We start from the raw sequence: 21,889 nt of genomic DNA on the forward strand, positions 1-21,889 counted from the left end.
TCAAAAACCTTAAAGAAGAATATCCTGCAATCAGTTCATGACCTTAAACTCAAGCACACTTGGTTTATGCAGCAGGACAATGATTTCAACAACAACAACAAAATTATTTTGGAGAGAACTGGTCAACTTCTGACTTGAGATGCTGTGGCATGACCTAAAACATGCTGTTCATGCTCAAACAACCCTTAATGTGGTTGAATTAAACTTTTCTGCAAAGAGTGGGCCAAAATTCCTCCACAGCAATATGAAAAGGTCATTGCAAGCTATTGCAAACACTTAACGGCAGTTGTTGCTGCCAAGGGTGGCACAACTACCTATTAGGTTCAGGAGGCAATTACTTCTTCACATAGGATGATTTGGATGGCTTTTTTCCAGGTTGTTTGTGTGATATAAACATTAGTTTGATAATATAAAACATTTAAATGTAACAAAAAAGTAAAAACAGAAGTATGTATATGAGACTTTTTCATATCGTGACATCCGGAGCAAGTCAGTATGTGTGTGTTGTAGGGTTTTGCAGGATATATCCTCAAAATTCTCTGTTTGATATTAGTCGAGTCATCTTCCTTAAACACAGACTTTATTCCCTGCCTTCAGCTTCGACTCCTTTATTGTGCTTATGGTGGATTTCCTAACAAAAGTCTGTTAGTTTACCAGACAGATCCAATGAGGTAAAATGTGCTTGCTCATCCTTTATCAGAAGGAGCGCATGAGTCAGCTCTGCTTTGTTACACCCATGGTGGTTGCAACACACTTACACACTTACACACACACACACACACACACACACACACACACACACACACACACTCCCTGTGTTTCTCCCTCCCTCCCTCCCTCCCTCCCTCCCTCCCTCTCACATACCCACTCACAGGCCATATGACTGAGTCAAGCTCAGTTTTTAGTTTGTAGTTGAGTTGAGATAAGGCGTTCTAGGAAACAGTCTGGTTGGACGGGATTCCATTTACTAAAATCCATGTCTGTGAGGCTGCTGGAACTTTCTTTAACACCTTAGAGAGTTGAACAAAGCCAGCTTTCTAAGGTAGGCATTTTATTTCACTTTTCTGTTAAGTATCTATATAAAGTATGTTTTTAGTAGTGTGGTAGTGGTTAACCTGGGTATGTCTGTGTGTTTTGTGTACACACAGATGTCTGTGATGGCTGGGCCTACCCCGCAGCCGTCTGTGTTTACATTCGAGTCCACAGTGCATTCCTCCCAGGTGCTGCACTACCTGAACGAGCAGCGCTGCCGGGACATGTTGTGTGATTTGACGGTGCTGGTGGAGGGTCAGAATTTCAGAGCCCACCGCTCTGTGCTGGCTTCCTGTAGCGAGTATTTCTTGCAAAAGATCTCTTCCCTCTCAGAACACGGAGCAGTAATTACTCTGCCAGAAGAGGTGAGAAGTCGACCTGGGTTGCTGTATTACAGAGAAATAAGTTACACACAAAAATCTTGTGCCTTAGAAACCACAAATCTGTTCTAAAAATGAAGTGAGAAACGTAACTAAAACCCTTATTTCCTCAAGTACAAATGTTGGGGATTTTTTTTTGCTGATGACTCATGAATAGTCAGCTTCTAAAACACAAAATAAATTTTATTTACTCTTATCAAAAAGACTACTTCACTTTACAACTTCACTTAACATAGCAACTTCGCTGCTAAAATTTAATAATGGCATTCAATTATATTTTGAACAGTAACAGTGTTTTTTTCTTGATCTTATGGATTCAGTGTAAAACGTTGTTCAAACGCTAAATGTAACAATGCCAATCACACTGTTTTTTGGCATTGCAAACATTATTAATTTTAGTTTATTAATATAATCACAGGACGACCAATTCTTTTTGTTGAAATAGTTTTTTTCAATGTAACAATTATAATTAGGGATGTGTTCATCCCTTGTGCATATGTCCACTTAACACAGCTTTCTAAACAAAAAACACATAAAATGTTGCATAACAAATTTCCAAGAACATGTTATGTATGATAAAATATGTCTGCAAAATGTGTTTCTTTAACTTTGTATTTTTATTCATTCCTGTGTAAATAGATCAGTATTTTTGAATAATGTCCCTACAGTGGCTAATCTCTTCTTGTCTTTATTTACCATAATTCCTCATTAGTTGGACCCAAAGACTGAAGCTAACAGCTAGTCCAAGAGGGGCCAGGGCCAAAGAAGACTTTACTGTCTTAAAACAACTCTCAACTCAAAAACATTTTAGGAAAAGGTTCATGCAAATGCTCTTTTCTGAATCTTTAAGCCGTTGTCACATCTACATTGGGTGGTTCTTTACACAATGCTGATGATTATTTGCAGAGAAAATGGAGGGACAGTCGTGAAAAATTAGGACATTTTTTTAAATTTTCCTTTTTTTTCAAATGAGATATGTTTAGATATCTTATCTTCTTTTGTATCTCTGGAAAAGAAAGGGAATTGATTATATGCAAATACGAAAAGTTAACCCTTGTTTTGCTCATTAAAGTAAGCATATTAACAAAAATGTGTTTTCTAACTAAGGAAACATTAGGATGTCACCTTACCTACTTTCGTTGAAATACCTTCAGTGAGATATGTGTTGTAGCCATCTACTAGTCTCTGACACGCAGTCTGAAGAAAGTTTTCCCCATTTTCACTTTCAGATGTGTGATTTCTTGCATATATTAACAAGTTCATGTCTCTAAGAGATTATGATCTGCACTTTGAGTTGGCTCAGGACTTTCCTTTTTCCTTTATACTTAGTCAATCTGTGGTGAACATAATGGTATGTTTTGGGTCATTGTCAAGATGCTGTGTACAGTTCTGCTCGAGTTATATATATATATACTTTTCAGTAGGTCGCACGCTTTTCTTAAGCACCCTCTGATATACATTGGGATTCATGGTGGATCCTATGATGGTGGACAATCCAGGTCCTACTGCTGCAAACAGTCCTCAAACTATGACACTTTCAACTCTGTTGTTTGTTTATCTGGAATGCTCTATTTTGTTCATGCCAAACATCCTGTGTTCTGGTGTCCAGATAATTTAGTTGTAGACTCATCTAACCATAGAACATTGTTCCAGAGGTTCAGGCCTTTGTCTGCAATCTTAGAAAGCAAAATATTCCTGCTTAAAAACCTTCTATGAAAGTTAGTTTTGTGCAGTCTACTTCTGATTTTACAGACATTCACTTTCATACCAGTGGTAGCAAGAGCCTGCTGTGGGTCATGTGATGACATCTGACGGTTTTTAGGGACTCATTTTAGCATCTTGCTGAGGGAGTTTGCTTATACAGCCGTAACTTGGCATGTTGGCAGTTGTTTTGAATAGACTATTTTCCTTGCAGTGAAATGGCAGATTTCAAATTCTTTAGAAACCTCTTTAAATTACTAATTGGACCAATTTCTTCCATAAAATTAAAAACTACCATAGATATTCTTAATTTGTCTTTTAAACCACCTTATTTTCATATCAGATAGTTACTTTGACCAAAAACACTTGACACGTGTTTTAGACAGGAAGATTATCGGTGATGCACCATCTATACCCTCCTATTCCTGTGTAAATGACCACTGGCTTCTGTGTAAATAACTGCCCAATGCTAACATGATGATGGTTGGAAAGTTTATAAAATAGCTTTTGTATAAACCACTATGATGTTCTTTAGACCGGCATTGTTTTAAGATAGTAGAAGTTTACTTTGGTCTACGGGCCCTTTCAGCTTTAGCCTTCAACTCTTACAAAATGAAGACGCCGAGCAAATTATCTACTGCATGCAATATATTAACCTCTTCTATGCTTCTAAAGGAATTTACAGCAAAAATTCTGAGCTATTATTATTAAATAATAATTTACTCCTATAACTCAGAAATAGGTAAAGCAAGCAACAGCAAATCTTTGGGCTTATTCTCACTTATTCTGTACAAAAACAGATAATAAAGTCTAAAAAAGTAATAAAGATTAAATGATAAGTAGATTACTTTTATCACAACTACAATCTTTTAGAGTTACTATTTCCTAAATTAGTGGTTCTACTGACCTACAGTCCTTTATGTTTGAATTGTCTTTGGTTCAGCACGCCTGATTCAAATGAATACATTACCTCCTCAGTATGACATCAAGTGCTTCAGAGACCGGTTAATCACCCATTCATTTAAGTCAGGTGTGTGGCAGAGGGGAAACACCTAAAACATGCAGGACAGTGGATCCTGTGAACCAAGATGGAGAAACACTGCCCTAAATAATGTGCTTATGTGTCTCATTTATCATCTCCAACAGGTGACAGCAGCTGGTTTTGAACCATTGCTGAACTTTGCCTACACATCCAAACTCAACTTTGGAAAAGACGATGTTTTAGAAATACGAAACTCAGCCTCGATCCTTGGTTTCAGGGACCTAGACGAGGCATGTTTTGATTTCCTTCTGCCAAAGTTTTTCTTGAGCCGCAATGGCTCTGCCGCCATTGTGAGAAAGACCTGTTGTCGGAAGGAATGCAAGAGGCGATTATCAACAGAAAATTGTAGCACAGACTCTGACGATGTGTTGTTGGATGACAAAGAAGTAAAACCAGTTGCTGACTCATCACCCGAGCAGGACGTGACTTGGGACTGTAACAAGTCAGTGAGTAACAAAATGGGAAGTCAGAAAAGCGCAGACAGTTTTGGATCTGTAGCTGAAGGGATAAATGATCCAGTGGTGCAGGGTCCAAAGTATCGCAAGTTCCAGTTGGCTTGTGAGAAGGAGATGCTTGGAAGTGAGAAATGTCCCTTCAATTCAGTGACATCAGTGATCAGAGAAAGCTGTGTCCTCTCCTGTTTGCCGTGCCCCATCAGGACACACTGTAAAAGGGAAACTGTGGTTGATTTCACTGGATATCCAACGTCCAACTCCTGCATAGAAAGCAAAGTTGGAGCAGAAGAGTTGTGGAAAACTAAAAAACACTGTGGGAACAAATGTGTTGTTGATATGTCTAAGGAAGGCACATTTGAACAAGAGGGAAAGCAAGGTTGCAAGGTAGAGGAGAAGAACATTAGGACATATGATGAAAAGATGGACTACATGTCCGGAATCATCTCCTCTGAGATACCAAGAATCAAGAAACTCTCCCCAACGCCAAGCAAAATCCTCTGTGAGAGATCATCACTGTCTTTTTGCCCCTTGAGGTGCTTAGATGTGGACTCTACAATCACTCAGTCAATGGGGCATGATATGTGTGCTGTCAGCATTACAGAAAGTAAAACATCAAGAGACCCTGGTGAAATAATACCACATTCCTCCCGTCAAAATACAATGTCAGAAGGTGAAGAAGAAAATCCAAATGACGCCAGTCAACAAGAAAGAAAGGTAACATCCAACATAGAAAGAGCAGCCATCCTTAGAAAAACCTCAGAAGAGAAAAGCACCCTGAAGAATGAAAGAGCGAGTCACCTTAGTGAGCAACTGGGATTATGTAAAGACAGCTACCAGCAAAATTTTCTGGACTGTGAAGCAGGGTGTTCCACTGATGCATGTGGTGGATGGGTGCAGAGCCCGTCTTTAGAGTGGTCAAATCTTCAGAACAACCTTGGTTCCACCAAAACTGGGTGCCCATTTTATCAGGATTTTGACCAAATGAACTGCGGAATGTCTGAGTGTGAGGGGACACCTCAGTCAAACTCAGGGGAGGATGCAGATTTGGAGACGGAAACAGAGGGAGACAGTGAGTACTCCACAAGTGAGAGAGCCCTACAGGTGAGCAGTTAACAGTTTCACTGACAAGTTTCAATGTATTATATTGAATTTTATGTCATAGACCAGCACAAAATAGTGTATGATTGTGAAATTAAAACAATGTTTTCTTTATCCAGCACCCCTATAGCATGATGCTACCAGGACTGTGTTTCACTGTTAGGATGTGTGTCACCACTGATAAAAAAGCGTCCCCTCAGCATGACACTGCCACAACCGTATTTGAGGATGGTGTGTTCAGGGCCGAATACAGTTCCATAGCTCACTAAAGCAGAATTTTCTTTGCTTTGTAAAAAATTTTGAAAACCATGTAGCATTCCCCCTTCCATTTTACAATTAGGCACTACTTAATGCCTTTCTATGACATACATTCTGACAAAATACATAAAGTTTTTGGTTGTATCCTGAATTTTACTTTTTAATTCAAGGCATATGAATATATTTGCAATAAACTTTATGACCTCCTTTTTTATAACACATTAAAAAAACACATACATACACACACATACATACACACACACACACACACATATATATATATATATATATATATATATATATATAATACTCTTATCTTTTTCAGCACCATGGTTCTGGTTCTAGTTAAAACATCCTGGGTCGTAAGGAGAAATTGGAATCAACAACTACTATATCATAAAACTGAGACATAATTTCCTTACAGAGGAGCAGGTTATGAAATTCAACTGTCTGCATAAAATATCTTCATGATCATGACCCTGCATATTTTATAGTGTTGTTGAGCCTCTGTTACAATGATTAATTTGTTCAGTCTTTAGAGCATGGCCTTTTTGCTGTCTTCATTCCACTTTTAAATTCAAGATGAGCTCGATTTGGGGCCTCTCAAAGACTTAAGGACAGCCTTCCTAGTCCATGTTTTTGTTTAGGTTTTTTTATGTTATGCTTACTTTGGGATATACAGGGGTTGGACAATGAAACTGAAACACCTGGTTTTAGACCACAATAATTTATTAGTATGGTGTAAGACCTCCTTTTGCGGCCAATACAGCATCAATTCGTCTTAGGAATGACATACAAGTCCTGCACAGTGGTCAGAGGGATTTTAAGCCATTCTTCTTGCAGGATAGTGGCCAGGTCACTATGTGATACTGGTGGAGGAAAACGTTTCCTGACTCGCTCCTCCAAAACACCCCAAAGTGGCTCAATAATATTTAGATCTGGTGACTGTGCAGGCCATGGGAGATGTTCAACTTCAGTTTCATGTTCATCAAACCAATCTTTCACCAGTCTTGATGTGTGTATTGGTGCATTGTCATCCTGATACACGGCACCGCCTTCAGGATACAATGTTTGAACCATTGGATGCACATGGTCCTCAAGAATGGTTCAGTAGTCCCAATACTTGTGCCCATCTAGCACAAGTATTGGGCCAAGGGAATGCCATGATATGGCAGCCCAAACCATCACTGATCCACTCCCATGCTTCACTCTGGGCATGCAACAGTCTGGGTGGTACGCTTCTTTGAGGCTTCTCCACACCATAACTCTCCCGGATGTGGGGAAAACAGTAAAGGTGGACTCATCAGAGAACAATACATGTTTCATATTGTCCACAGGCCAAGATCTGCACTCCTTGCACCATTGAAACCGACTTTTGGCATTGGCATGAGTGACCAAAGGTTTGGCTATAGCAGCCTGGCCGTGTATATTGACCCTGTGGAGCTCCCAACGGACAGTTCTGGTGGAAACAGGAGAGTTGAGGTGCACATTTAATTCAGCCATGATTTGGGCAGCTGTGGTTTTATGTTTTTTGGATACAATCCGGGTTAGCACCCGAACATCCCTTTCAGACAGCTTCCTCTTGCGTCCACAGTTAATCCTGTTGGATGTGGTTCGTCCTTCTTGGTGGTATGCTGACATCACCCTGGATACCGTGGCTCTTGATACATCACAAAGACTTGCTGTCTTGGTCACAGATGCGCCAGCAAGACGTGCACCAACAATTTGTCCTCTTTTGAACTCTGGTATGTCACCCATAATGTTGTGTCCATTTCAATATTTTGAGCAAAACTGTGCTCTTACCCTGCTAATTGAACCTTCACACTCTGCTCTTACTGGTGCAATGTGCAATCAATGAAGACTGGCTACCAGGCTGGTCCAATTTAGCCATGAAACCTCCCACACTAAAATGAGAGGTGTTTCAGTTTCATTGTCCAACCCCTGTATGTATATATATAATTTATTTTAATTTTTTAAAGCACCAGTCTCCTTCCTGGATAGTATGTCATCGTGTTTCTTTTAGATAAGGATGTCAGGTTCACTTTATCATAGACAAATAAGCATCTGCATTCATGTAAAGCAGATACGCTATACTGCCGAGTTAATTATTCACACAGTAGGTGGATGTGTGTATATGTGTGTTTTAGCAGGCTCTCTGGTTCAGAGTCCAATTCAGCCAGAATTCACAGCTCAGCCTCGTTAAGTTAGCATTGACCATAGGTCATACCATGGTTTTCAGAAACTTCTCATGTCACTGAGAGGATTGCGTGAGTATATATAAGGAGTGTGCAGACAAAGCTGTGTTCATTCCAGTCGTGAGGTATTTAGTTTCTTTATCCCACATAAAGCGTCACAAGATTTATAGTCCTTAATGAAACTAGGGAGCTGACATTTCCTGGTGCATGCTTACAGCAGCAGATTTCCAGGGTTAATATTTACCAGCTTAGGAAAATATAACTATGCAAACTTCATTTGCCATTCTTACCTAGACATTAGATATTAAAATACACAAACATGAATGTCTTTGAAGATGTTCCCCTATCAATGCATAGGTTTTTTTCTGTAATGCAACATCTAATTGCATAAACTTAATTCTTAACTGGGGATTTCTCAGGTCCAGTTGCCATTCTCTGTGGACTGGATTGTGAATCTGAACCGAAATGACTTCCAACATCTGCTGAAGCAACAGCTTCTTACCCAAGAACAACTGGAGTTTGTCCACGATATTAGACGGCGTAGCAAAAACCGCCTTGCAGCTCAGCGCTGCCGCAAAAGAAAGCTGGACTGCATATATAATCTACAGTGTGAAATCAACAAACTGGTAAGAGAGCCTTCTGTTTTGAAATGCTTATTTTTATCAGATGTTTGTCAATTAGCACCCTGTGAATTTCGTTTTCTGCACGTTTGTTACAGAAAACAGAGAGGGAGAAACTGATCATGGAGAGAAACCAGCTGACCCAGAGGAAAATGGAAACATGCCACACAGTCAGCACCTTGTGTCAGAGAATCTACAGTGAAGCAAACCAACAATCTGAGCAACTGCAGGTGTTAGCCAGTTGCACATCCTCAGACTGCCCTCTGTCCTCCTTGTTTCCTCAAATAGATGCACTTCTGTCACAATACGGATCGTCGCTTCATCCCCAGAATGCGGCTTCTCAGGAAGATACATTTAACCTAAACAGAGATACAGGCACAGGACTGCATTAACTTTAAATACATACTGCAGACATGGTGAAGCGCAGTAACAGTGCCACAAATTATGATGACCATTAAACTGTACAGTATTCTTTAGTATTCGATATACAAGAACTTTATCATGAACTGTGACTGAAATACAGTAATGCCTGGTGATTCCTTGGAATCTGCTGTGATCAGCAGATTCTTTATATTTATTATTATTTGTTTTTGTCTTACTCTCTTTTAAATTCAAAGTATATACTAAAGGGGTCACAGTGAGGTATTTTATCGCTATTTACAAATCTACAATGTTATTTAGAATCAGTTTTCAAAGCATTACAAAGGAGCAGCTTTTAATATCAGCAACACTACTCATTGTCCGGCGTCCCATTCTGTCAGGGGGCAGCACAAGTGCTTAAAAAAAAAAGTTATCTCTTTAACCACAGTTAAAGAGCTGAACAAATGAGTCAGTGTGCATGTGTAGCACTGATCCATGGTTTTAAATAATCATTTTCTTCATATTTTACCTCCATGAAGCATGGCTTTTTTTTAAAATCTTATGAAATTCTGAAAATGTCTTTAGACCTTTTTTTTCCTCTCATTCCCTGTCTAGTCATTGTGTACTTAAAAAAAGAAAAAAATTATGGATAAGTTCAGGTTGAATCCAAAAAAATCTGCCTCTTTTGAAAAAACACTGGAAGTAAGAATTCAGCTTATGATGCTAATGCTTCTGTGAACAAAACTGTACTATCTTGGGTACTTTACATAGTTTCTATAAAGAAAAAAGGCAAATTCTGTTGCGTTTGTGACAGGCTTTTCTGTAACAAAGTGTCCTGAAGATCCTTTTGCTATGTTGATTTGTTACAGGTAGCAACAAAATGGCTTTATTCACCCTTTTTGTGGTTAAAGGATTAATGGGTCAGAGCAGTGGTGTTTTTAATATTGGCAATATGGCTTTTTGCCTAGGGCTGCATGATGCAAAGAGGCCCAAAAAGTTATCTGTCAAATGTCCCCGAACAGCTCTTCTACTACTTATTCATATGACCTACATGATTAGGAAACACTACCTGTTTTGTGCACATTGTAAAAAAAATTATTGCTGTACACCATTAGTAGTTGATGATGCTGGTTGGTTTTTGATTGGAAACCTAAGATTTGGTCCTAAATTAAAGTGTTTTATAATGCTTTCTTGAAATTACTACCACCTTAAATGAATCCATCTATCTATCTTTCTAGAAAGGGCAGAATGCACTTTCCGACTTCAGTTTTTTTTTTTTTTTGACATACAGCCATAGTGGTGGAAGGAGGGCGCCATTTATGCAAGAACCATCACAGGGTCAGAGTTAAATGCAAACATGCATTTTTATTGTAGTGAAAATGGTAATGTACTGGAATAAAAACAGCAATCTAGCAGTTAATGTGTAAAGAAAAACTTTAAAAAAACTATTGTCAAGCACCACTTTAAAATATTTAGAGAAAATTTGATTGTTTGGAAGCAAAATATAAAGAAATGATACGACTAAACATTTTTGCAAATAACTGTAAATAATCCTACACTGCATTGATATATGACCTTTGATTATAAAACAAAGATAAATTTGTTCTTTATTTTTGTAACAATACCTCAGCATGACTAAATGATTGCCTTTATACTAGTGCCCTTCAGGAGTTATAAGGCTTTGCATACAGCTTGCTATAACAAATTCTCAGGTATTGACAGGAAAATATCGTTCTTCCAGGCACTGTTAGGCTTTCTGACACAGACGGCAACGCATCACCGCATTTTGCACCAAAACCACACCGCTCACCAAGAAGGACTTTAACAGAGTGTTATGTGTACCTTTGAGACAGTCTGACTGAGTTTTCTGGCTGTCATTGCGGTCTCCCTGCCTCAGCCGACCATAATGACAAAGCTGTTTCAGGGATCACAGGCCTCTCAGAGTTTTGACTCGATAAAAACCAAACAATACAAATCTGCCTTAAAGTTGTTATTCATTAGGTTCAAGTAGAAAATCCATCCCAATTTCCCCATGCAGTACAAAAAATAGCTGAAGAAAAGCATTTTGTTTCCTTGTTATGTTTTGTAGCACATTCTGCAGTAGTTGAAAGTTTTACTTGATACTGATTATCTGATGATGTAACACAATTGGATTTAACCAAATTGTTTTTTTAAATGAATTCCCATCCTGTTTCTTTATTTGTAGCTTTTACATTAGCTATTCCCATTTGTTGTGTTTATATACCGATTCCTATCATCAACATTTGCTGTTAATCATGTGCAGGGTTGCTTTACCAAAATATTTATTTTGCAAGTAAGTTTTTCCTTTTGTGTTTTTACATTTTTAATGAATCATGTTTTAAACCAGCTGTTGCCTGCTTTGATTTCCTTAATCAGTATTTGAATGTTATGGTTTTGGCTATATGTATATTGAGATATGTGGTGAATGAATGCCTTTTTTTTGTTGCAACACTCATGAGGGAAAAAAACAAAGCAGAATCTGGCTCTGAACTGGAGCCTTGCACCACTTCATAATGCCTGTTTTGCTGAATGCCCTCTAGTGGTCATACATCATTACTGATGTTTCTACTCATTGCTTTTGTCATCTGTAAAGCCCTTCAGCTCTTGTATTTCCATTTATGTGATCTTTTGTACCTTGACATTTTTAGGACAAATATATATATATATTTAAAAAAAACTAATTATGTTAGTTTCCTCCAGGCCTTATAACCTTATAGTTAGTGTGATGCTATATAACTGAAAAATCCTTAGTAACACTAATTTACATGTAAAAACCATCGTCGCTCAGTGTAAGTAAAAAAATATAGGTGATTGTTTGATTTCTGGGGGAGGACTCATTCTTAAATCTAGACATATTTATTATGACTAACTCTGGCTCTTTAGCTACACTACATCTTTTTTTTTTTTTTTTTATCTTATATCCCAGTCACACTATTGTATATCTCTCTTGTCATTCAATTGCATATGAAAGTATGCTGCTTAAAGTGAATAACCCTCCAGCATCACCTTTCTTGATTTTTCTATATCTGATGCTGTAGCTTACCCATCTGATCCCACATTTAGCTAAGCTGTCACAGATCTTTTTGACATGTTGATAGATTCAGTCATGAATTATTGTAGCTCAGATATGCAACATGAACTGCACATAGCCTTGGAACCAAAGCTACAGATTTTACAAAACTACTGCTGACAATGACATTTAATCTTTGAATTTACAAGCCTTTACATGTGTAACCCCTCTTGTTCGTTCTGATCCAGCAGGTTGACTTCACGACAGACACATTCTGGTTCTCTGTATTTATTCAAAGTAACAGACAGCAACAGAAAAAGGGGAAGCGCTGACTTACTGGTTGCTATGGTAACCACCAACTGACAACAGTAACATAAAAAATGTATATAGCAATAAAAGTCAGGAAAAAAATAAATTGTTGATTAAATAAAATGAATTTGAAGAATAAATAAACCAATTTTGACAAACTTCACATCAATAGTGATGTTAAAATAAAACCCCGTTACACATGCAGAATGCTTTGAGTGGATCCAGCTGCCATCAGTCCAACTCAATTTCTGATCAATTCAGTTGTAAGGATTATGATTATTGATTAATTAATATTCATCAAGAATTATAATTTAAAATCATGATTTGAAAAAAATGTATTTCTTAACCAAAAATCATTACTTACGAATAGAAATCAGAGATATCCTCTGGTTATGTGATTATGGGCTCAAAGCTCTTTAATAATTACAAATTATTAACCAAAACCACAAACTGTCACTGTTTATTCAACCGCTTCAATGAAGGTGGGGGATCTTCGACCTTGTTTTGACAGATAAATCACTCTTGCACGAAATAAACACAAACACAGCTCAGCATAACATAATTCAATCAGTATTGCAGGCAATAAGTTAATACCTTAGATTTACTATTGGTGATCCTACATCACCTTAACTGCCTCATCCTGCCCAGACCTCTAAATGCACCTATCCGGTTTAATATGAAAAGAATGAAATTACTTTGAAGTTGATTTCTGCTCTCCACCAGTTGAGGAGGAATCAGGTCTGGAGAAAAAGGAGGGGGAGGGTCACGCGTCCGTGATCAAATTAAAGAAAAAAAGGGTAATTTCTCTTCCGTCCAGGAGGGGAAAAGATGAACCGTTAGTCGCCTGCATTACACAAGGAGGAAAACTCTTCTCCTTGGACATAGAACCTCTGTGGGTTTTCACCTGCGCCGGGTGTCGGCGTGGTCTTCGACCGGTAAATAAATCTCCTGATCTTCTCGTATCAGACAGATTTCCAGCTTTCAAGCTCTTCCGGGAATGGCCTTGTGGAGCAAAGGTTCGCCTGCGAGGTCCTGTCTCTCCAGAAATGCGCCTCCGTTGCGCTGTCCTTTGAGACAGGCGGGAAATGGCAACGAAACTCGCCTCAACCGGTTTTTACTCCCAGTGACGTCAGAGCTGCGACGTCTGTTGAGCTGTGTGTCAAAATGTGTGACCAAAATGGATGGCCCCAACACAGTTTTAGTTTTATTTCAGTTTAGTTATTTATATAGCGCCAATTCACAACACATGTTGTCTCAAGGCACTTCACAAAAGGTTTAGAATGGTGCGGGGTTGTTGGGGAGGTTAGAATAAACCACTGAGTGTTAGAGTTTGGCCATTTTAGAATGGGCTATGTGTAGGGGTACTAAGTAAAATAGTATACGGATAAAGTTTGTCCATCTAGAGCCCACTGGTGGCCATTGTTATACTAAAAACCACAAGGATTGGGGGGTACATCTCTCTGTCACACTGATTATAACCATTGCAAAAGAAAAGCGGTCACACGGGTAGCAGACTGGAGAGTGTGTTTGCACCTCAACCATAACTGAGCCGGTTTAAGGTAAACCTGACTCCCCCTTACTCCCACCAACAGGGAGGGAGGAAGGCAGAGGTAAAAATAACTGGCGAGTGTTGTTTCCTGTTGTATTGTGTGAAAGGTGGGTAATTTTAAAATGGACTAAGTCAATTCAATTTAATCATACAGATTTCAAGTCAGGTACATGCATTCCATTTAATAACTAACCATTCAACAGTACAGTCAGATTCAGTTATTTATTCAAATTGGATACAAAGTTTTTCCATCTAAGGAAACCCAGCAGATTGCATCCAGTCAGTGGCTTGCAGCATTCCCTCCTCCTGGATGAGCATGTAGAGACAGTGGACAGTCACTGCCGTTGACTTTGCAGCAATCCCTCATACTGAGCATGCATGTAGCGACAGTGGAGAGGAAAAACTCCCTTTTAACAGGAAGAAACCTCCAGCAGAACCAGGCTCAGTGTCAGCGGCCATCTGCCACGACCGACTGGGGGTTTGAGAGAACAGAGAGAACAAAGAAGCACTGATCCAGGAGTCCTTTCTATGGGAATGAAAAGTAAATGTTAATGGATGTAGCTCTTTTAGTGGTTTCATCTAGAAAGAAAAAACAGATAAACTTTGAGCCAGTTTTCATGTTTAGAGTATGAGAGATAGCACATACAGTTAGTCACAGCAAACGTTCAATCAGTAAATATGGCTAGAAGAAAAATAGGGTTAAACACTGGAAGACAGGGTATCATCGGTAGAAGAGGAGCATTAAGTTGTTGGCAGCAGAAGCTCGGACGATGTCCCCCTCCATAAAGGTGTCACAGGTAGATATAGAGTCAGGTTAGGTGTAGCTTCTAGGAAGAGAAAAGGGTGAGAACATAAAGTTAAAAGCTGAAATAACAGCAACTAATGCAAAATTGGAGAGTAGTATGAGTATGTAGCAGAGAGAGTAAAAGTCATCATTATGTCCTCCAGTAGTCTAAGCCTATAGCAGCATAACTACAGAGATAACTCAGGATAACCTAAGCCACTCTAACTATAAGCTCTATCAAAAAGGAAAGTTTTAAGCTTAGCCTTAAAAATAGACAGGGTGTCTGCCTCATGGAGCTGGTTCCATGGGAGAGGAGCCTGATAACTAAAGGATCTGCCTCCCATTCTACTTCTAGAGACTCTAGGAACCACCAGTAAACCTGCAGTCAAGAACAAAGTGCTCTGTTAGGAATATATGGAACAATCAGATCTCTGATGTATGATGGAGCTAGATCATTAAGGGCTTTATATGTGAGGAGGAGAATTTTAAATTCGATTTTGGAATTACAATAGTCCAGCTTTGAAATAACAAAGAATGGACTAGTTTTTCAGCGTCATTCCAGGATAGGATATTTCTAATTTTGGCAATGTTCCAGAGGTGAAAGAAAGAAATCCTAGAAACCTGCTTAATACAGTGCCTTGTGGAAGTACTTGCCCCCCTTGAACTTTTCAACCTCTTGCAACATTCCAGGCTTCAAACATAAAGATATAAACATCTAATTTTTTGTGAAGAATCAACAACAAGTGGGACACAATCGTGAAGTGGAATCAAATTTATTGGATGTGTCAAACCTTTTTAACAAATAAAAAACTGAAAAGTGGGGCGTGCAATATTATTTGGCCCCTTTACTTTCAGTGCAGCAAACGCACTCCAGAAGTTCAGTGAGGATCTCTGAATGATCCAATGTTGTCCCAAATGACTGATGATGATAAATAGAATCCACCTGTGTGTAATCAAGTCTAAGTATAAATGCACCTGCTCTGTGATAGTCTCAGGGTTCTGTTCAAAGCGCAGAGAGCATCATGAAGACCAAGGAACACACCAGGCAGGTCCGAGATACTGTTGTGGAGAAGTTTAAAGCCGGGTTTGGATACAAAAAGATTTCCCAAGCTTTAAACATCCCAAGGAGCACTGTTTAAGCAATCATATTGAAATGGAAGGAGTATCAGACCACTGCAAATCTACCAAGACCAGGCCGTCCCTCTAAACTTTCATCTTGAACAAGGAGAAGACTGATCAGAGATGCAGCCAAGAGGCCCATGATCACTCTGGATGAACTGCAGAGATCTACAGCTGAGGTGGGAGAGTCTGTCCATAGGAAAACAATCAGTCGTACACTGCACAAATCTGGCCTTTATGGAAGAGTGGCAAGAAGAAAGCCATTTCTCAAAGATATCCATAAAAAGTCTCGTTTAAAGTTTGCCACAAGCCACCTGGGAGACACACCAAACATGTGGAAGAAGGTGCTCTGGTCAGATGAAACCAAAATCGAACTGTTTGGCCACAATGCAAAATGATATGTTTGGGGTAAAAGCAACACAGCTCATCACCCTGAACACACCATCCCCACTGTCAAACATGGTGGTGGCAGCATCATGGTTTGGGCCTGCTTTTCGTCAGCAGGGACAGGGAAGATGGTCAAAATTGATGGGAAGATGGATGGGGCCAAATACAGGACCATTCTGGAACAAAACCTGTTGGAGTCTGCAAGAGACCTGAGACTGGGATGGAGATTTATCTTCCAACAAGACAATGATCCAAAACATAAAGCCAAATCTACAATGGAATGGTTCACAAATAAACGTATCCAGGTGTTGGAATGGCCAAGTCAAAGTCCAGACCTGAATCCAATCGAGAATCTGTGGAAAGAGCTGAAGACTGCTGTTCACGAACACTCTCCATCCAACCTCACTGACCTCGAGCTGTTTTGCAAGGAGGAATGGGCAAGAATTACAGTCTCGATGTGCAAAACTGATAGAGACAAAGCCAAGCAACTTGCAGATGTATTTGCAGCAAAGGGTGGCGCTACAAAGTATTAACGCAAGGGGGCCGAATAATATTGCACACCCCACTTTTCAGTTTTTTATTTGTTAAAAAAGTTTGACACATCCAATAAATTTCATTCCACTTCATGATTGTGTCCCACTTGTTGTTGATTCTTCACAAAAAATTAGAATTTTATATTTTTATGTTTGAAGCCTGAAATGTGACAAGAGGTTGACCAGTTCAAGGGTGCCGAATACTTTCACAAGGCACTGTATGGGATTTAAATGACCAGGTCCAAAATAACACAAAGGTTTTTTACTTTATTACTGGAGGTCAATTTAATGCCATCCAGGTTAAGTGAATGTCTAAGCAGTTTCTGTTTCAAAGGCTCCGGTCCAAAGACGACAACTTCTGTCCTGTCTGAATTTAGAAGCAGAAAATTTAAAGTCATCCAAGTTTTTATGTCTCAAGACATGCTTGTAGTCTTTCTAACTGGTTGGGCCCATTAGGATTTATGGATAAGTAAAGCTGAGTATCATCAGCGTAACAGTGAAAATTTATTTCATGCTGCCTGATAATTTGACCTATTGGAAGCATATATATATATATATATATATATATATATAGTAAAGAGAATTGGCCCAAGTACTGAACCCTGTGGTACTCCACAATTAACCCTGGAGTTTGAAGATGATTTATCATTTACATGAACAAACTGGAATCTGTCAGACAAATACAATTTAAACCAGCCTAGTGCTGTTCCCTTAACCCTACAGCATGTTCCAGCCTTTCTAAGATAATATTGTGATCGACTGTATCAAATGCAGCACTGAGATCTAAGAGGACAAGTACAGACACAAGTCCATTATCTGAGGCGAGGAGAAAATCATAAGTGACTATCAGCAGAGCGGTTTCAGTGCTATGATGAGCTCTGAAACCTGACTGAAACTCTTTTAACAGATCATTGCTGTGTAAACTCACATTTGATTAGCAATATTTTCTGAAGAATTTTAGATGAGGATGGAAGATTGGATATAGGTCTGTAATTTTTCAAGTCATCTCGGTCAAGCGAAGGTTTTTAAGTAAAGGTTTAATTAGAGCTACCTTAGAAGCCTGTGGTACATATCCATTTACTAAGGATAGATTAATCATATCTAAAATGGGCCTGGTAATCAGAGGGAACACTTCCTTAAATAATTTGGTTGGGATTGGGTCTAACATACAAGTTGAAGGTTTAGATGAAGCCAATATTTTTGATAACTCAGGATAATTCAGCTAATTATTATTTGACCACTTGAGGACACTGAGACTGTATATAAAGCAGTACAGCCTGCCGTTCAAGAGATCATTAAGCATGGACGATGAAAAAAACTGTGTTGTAACATGGATATGTTGAACTTTTTAAGAGTACATAAAAAGTAGTCTTAATCTACGGTGGCAGACAGGTGCAAAAGTGCAGCAAACGGTTACATGTGCTGCAAACACAAAATGCACTGCAAACATAAATGATGCAAACACACAAAATACCAGGAAGTTACTAAATAAATGCTAAGGAAAAATGCTGCAAATACCAAAACAACTGCAAGTTAAGAAAAGTTCCAAACTAGCTCCAGACTTTGATTTATACTAGTTTGCATTTCTCTATTATCTGTAATGGTAACATTAGTCACTGTAGCAATCTTCATTGAAACCCGTGTGTTGTGACTGAATTTAACTTTAGTTGTTTTTGCTATTTGCAGCATTTTTCTTCTGTATTTGTTTTGTAATGTGCAGTTGTTTTGCTGATGGCAGCATTTTTCTTTTGCATTTGTTTTGTAATGTGCAGTTGTTTTGCTGATGGCAGCATTTTTCTTCTGTATTTGTTTTGTAATGTGCAGTTGTTTTGCTGATGGCAGCATTTTTCTTTTGCATTTGTTTTGTAACTTGCAGTTGTTTTTTGTGTTTGTGTGTTTGCATCATTCATGTGTTTGCAGTGATTTTTGTGTTTGCAGCTCGTTTAACTGTTTGTACTTGTCGGCCACCGTATTAATCAGATTCAATCATGCAATCAAAAATGTGACAACTTATCTATATTATGATTGTGTAATTGATGCTAACACCAATTCTAGAGGAACAGTGGTGGGTAACGCTAACCAAAAGGTTAGCTTCACTAACCCATATTCCGTTAATTAAACCATGAGCTTCGCTCAAGCTAAACAGTTAAACTTATAAAAAAAGTTTGTGACAGCTAAAGATTTTAATAAATACCTTGTAAGATACTCTTCCAGCAGTTTATGGCTAGCCAAGATTCTCCTGCTGAGGGTGGAGCGTCTTGACCAGGACAACAAAGGTGGGGGAGTCCAGTCCATGCAGTGGTAGCTAGTTGTCAACATTTCACTCTGTCCACCATAAATCCACAGGGCTCTGAGTGAACTCTGCCTCACTCACAACCATTGTTGACTCCTCAACATGGCAATCATCTTCAGGCCAAACAAAAACTTCGTTTTCACTTTCCATAACTTGAAGAATGTAACTGCAATTTAAGACTGCCTTCAACAGGCATGTTTGGAGCCTTCACCTCAGGACTGATCAACCAAGAAGGTAGCACTGATTTAGAACAGGCTGCAGTTCACTGTGTGCTTTGTTTCAGAGGAAAGCTGACTGGATGCTATTTGCCCACACCTTTTGCCATTTTTTTTCACACACACATTTACTGCCCTACTCCCTAACCCAGTCATAAAAAAAAAGGAAACGAGTCGAGGTAGTAACACAAGCCAATAACGTGTCTAATGGACTCTTCGAGACATAACCATGACAGAAAGAACAAACTAACAGACTCAAAGTTGGTGAGACCTTATTTAGAACTACCAGTTCTGCCTGCCACTGCCACAAATTGAGCTCGGCCCTGCTGCAATTCAATCAATTTCTCGGCACGTTTGCAATGTAATGCACTGCAGACGTGCACAGCGCCTCCCACCGAACAAGATGGGTAGCTCGGTCAGCAGGGAGCTGAGGAAGGGCGGCTGCTGACGTCACTCTGCTGCGCCCGCACCTCGGAATGCTTTTTTGTTTTCGAGTTCTGGGCAGTACTTTGCGGGCAGACCACGAAAACGAAAAAGCAATGTCTGCTTTGTTTTCTTTTTGATTATGGCATAAAATGTGCAGTCGTGAAGAAGAAAATGCAAATGCAAATAGGATTATTGCTTTGCTTATTACTAATTTCATTTATGAGTCAAACAATGCAGCCACATTCTTAAAATGAAAAAGCATTACTGCAAATGCTTTTTCATTTTCAAATTTTACATTTCAAATTGAATTTTGGTATCTATTTGCTGGGGTACATTTTGAAAAATAAATCTCAAATGTTTTTTTCTTTTTCATTTTAATTAAGTGAAAGAATGAGCAGTCTTGAAGAAGAAAATTAAAATGCAAATAGGATTATTGATAACTAATTTCATTTATGAGTCAAAGAATGCAGCCACATTCTTAAAATGAAAAAGCATTTCTGAAAATGCTTTTTCATTTGAATTATGGTAACAATTTGCTTCCATACTCATTATGCTAATCAGCCAATATGAATATTTATTTCTACTGTTTTAAAAAAAAACATTTATTGAGACAGAAAACCCAGATATGCAAACAAACCTTCTAGATAAAATACTAACTTAATGCCAGGGTTAGTGGTTTCAAACCACTAACCCCAGTGGTTAGTGGTATTGAATACTCACTACTTATTCATGAGTTCAAAAAAGCTTTTTTGAATTTCTGAATTAGCTAAATAGGATCAAATAATAACAGGCATCCAGATGACATTCCTGTTGCACATGATGCTTCAGGTTGATAAAAATGTTAATACATAAGATGTCATAGGTGTGTGATAACAGGATGTTTTGGCTAATCCAAGGGGTCCATCCAGGGTATTTTCAAGGTAGTTAAAGGAAAATAGTTCTTGTAAGTCAAAGGTAAAATCTGTCATGTTTTGTTCATTTACAGTGACTTCTCCACAGAAGTAACTTGTGATTTGTACATTTCAAAACACTTTATCCCAAGCACATGTACTATAGAAAATGGGCACTGAAAACAATATATATGGTTTAAAGATAAGCCAGGACTCCATATTTTACAGGATGTGCTTAATTTCTTCTGGTTTATACCTGTGTAAAATGTGTTTTTAGATTTGTTAACATATGTTGCAAGACTAGCAACAGTGTTTTAGTCACTTTGCCCTGTTTTGTTCTTTTCTTTATCTCTCCGCCCCCTGTCTTTCTGTGTAGGTTTTTATTGATTAGCAGAAATATGTGAAAACATAGACTGATACTCTTCAAAATACATGCAAATCTTTTGTTATACACAGAAATGTTGGTCATTCTCACACATTCTTATCAGTCTTGAATAAAAAGTGAGATCAGAAGGCCAAATTTTGCAGTCCAACTGCATAAACTGAGAGAGAACTGTGAATATATTCTTCCAATTGATTCTAAGATAAGAATGGTACTTTCTTTGACAAAATATGTGAATATGTTGAGGATGGTCTGTCTTCAGCGACTTTACTTATATTTGTGTTTATAAAATGTGCCAAACAAAGTACTTTTTATTTAAGTTTCTGTGTAAATGAAATACCTTTCAAGCTGCAAATTTCTCTCCCAATACGACATCTGATCAGGACCCATTAGATTTTGGTAAAAATATCTACCAGATCGTAATTGCACCAGATTGTACCAAACCCTGTAATTTCTTTAAATTGACAACAGATGGCTCCACATGAACAATTACTAGAACTTAATACAAGGATAGATTTTAGAAAGGAAAAAATACATAACCAGTAAACACATCAATTTATTTTGTTTGAGCTCTTTTAGCTACTATGAATATCATTTTGGCCAACACAAGATGAAATAGACTAGATCGGGACAGAAATCTAGGAAAACTTGTGTCATCGAACATGTTTTTCTTTTACTGAACAGCTGATAAAATTATGTCCTAATTGTGTACAGCCTTGGTTGACCTGGCTACCCTCCTTTTACAAGTTTACATCCTTTTTATGCCTTGCTGCCTCAAAACATCTATTTCCTCCTCTCTTTCTGTTTCTCTGAGCATTTGCTGTAGGTGG

At 38.5% G+C, this 21,889-nt stretch overlaps 1 protein-coding gene across 1 annotated transcript; it reads left to right on the forward strand.

Annotated features, from left to right (window-relative positions):
- Nucleotides 1-903: 903 nt before the first annotated feature.
- On the forward strand, nt 904-11,981 carry LOC124876926 (transcription regulator protein BACH2-like). Its single transcript, XM_047379982.1, has 5 exons — nt 904-1,042; nt 1,149-1,397; nt 4,260-5,711; nt 8,581-8,787; nt 8,880-11,981. Exons 2-5 carry the CDS (start codon nt 1,149-1,151, stop codon nt 9,171-9,173), a joined length of 2,202 nt encoding a protein of 733 aa, XP_047235938.1. The 5' UTR covers nt 904-1,042; the 3' UTR covers nt 9,174-11,981.
- The last annotated feature ends 9,908 nt before the right edge of the window (nt 11,982-21,889 follow it).

Source organism: Girardinichthys multiradiatus, chromosome 11, assembly GCF_021462225.1.
Source record: "Girardinichthys multiradiatus isolate DD_20200921_A chromosome 11, DD_fGirMul_XY1, whole genome shotgun sequence".
NCBI classification, from domain to species: Eukaryota; Metazoa; Chordata; class Actinopteri; order Cyprinodontiformes; family Goodeidae; genus Girardinichthys; species Girardinichthys multiradiatus.

Bases quoted from the DNA above. Each gene is read 5' to 3' on its own strand.
- LOC124876926 (XM_047379982.1), top strand. From the start codon at position 1,149: ATGTCTGTGATGGCTGGGCCTACCCCGCAGCCGTCTGTGTTTACATTC. The intron at 1,398-4,259 runs GTGAGAAGTCGA...CATCTCCAACAG, and splicing joins TAATTACTCTGCCAGAAGAG to GTGACAGCAGCTGGTTTTGA. The intron at 5,712-8,580 runs GTGAGCAGTTAA...GGGATTTCTCAG, and splicing joins CAAGTGAGAGAGCCCTACAG to GTCCAGTTGCCATTCTCTGT.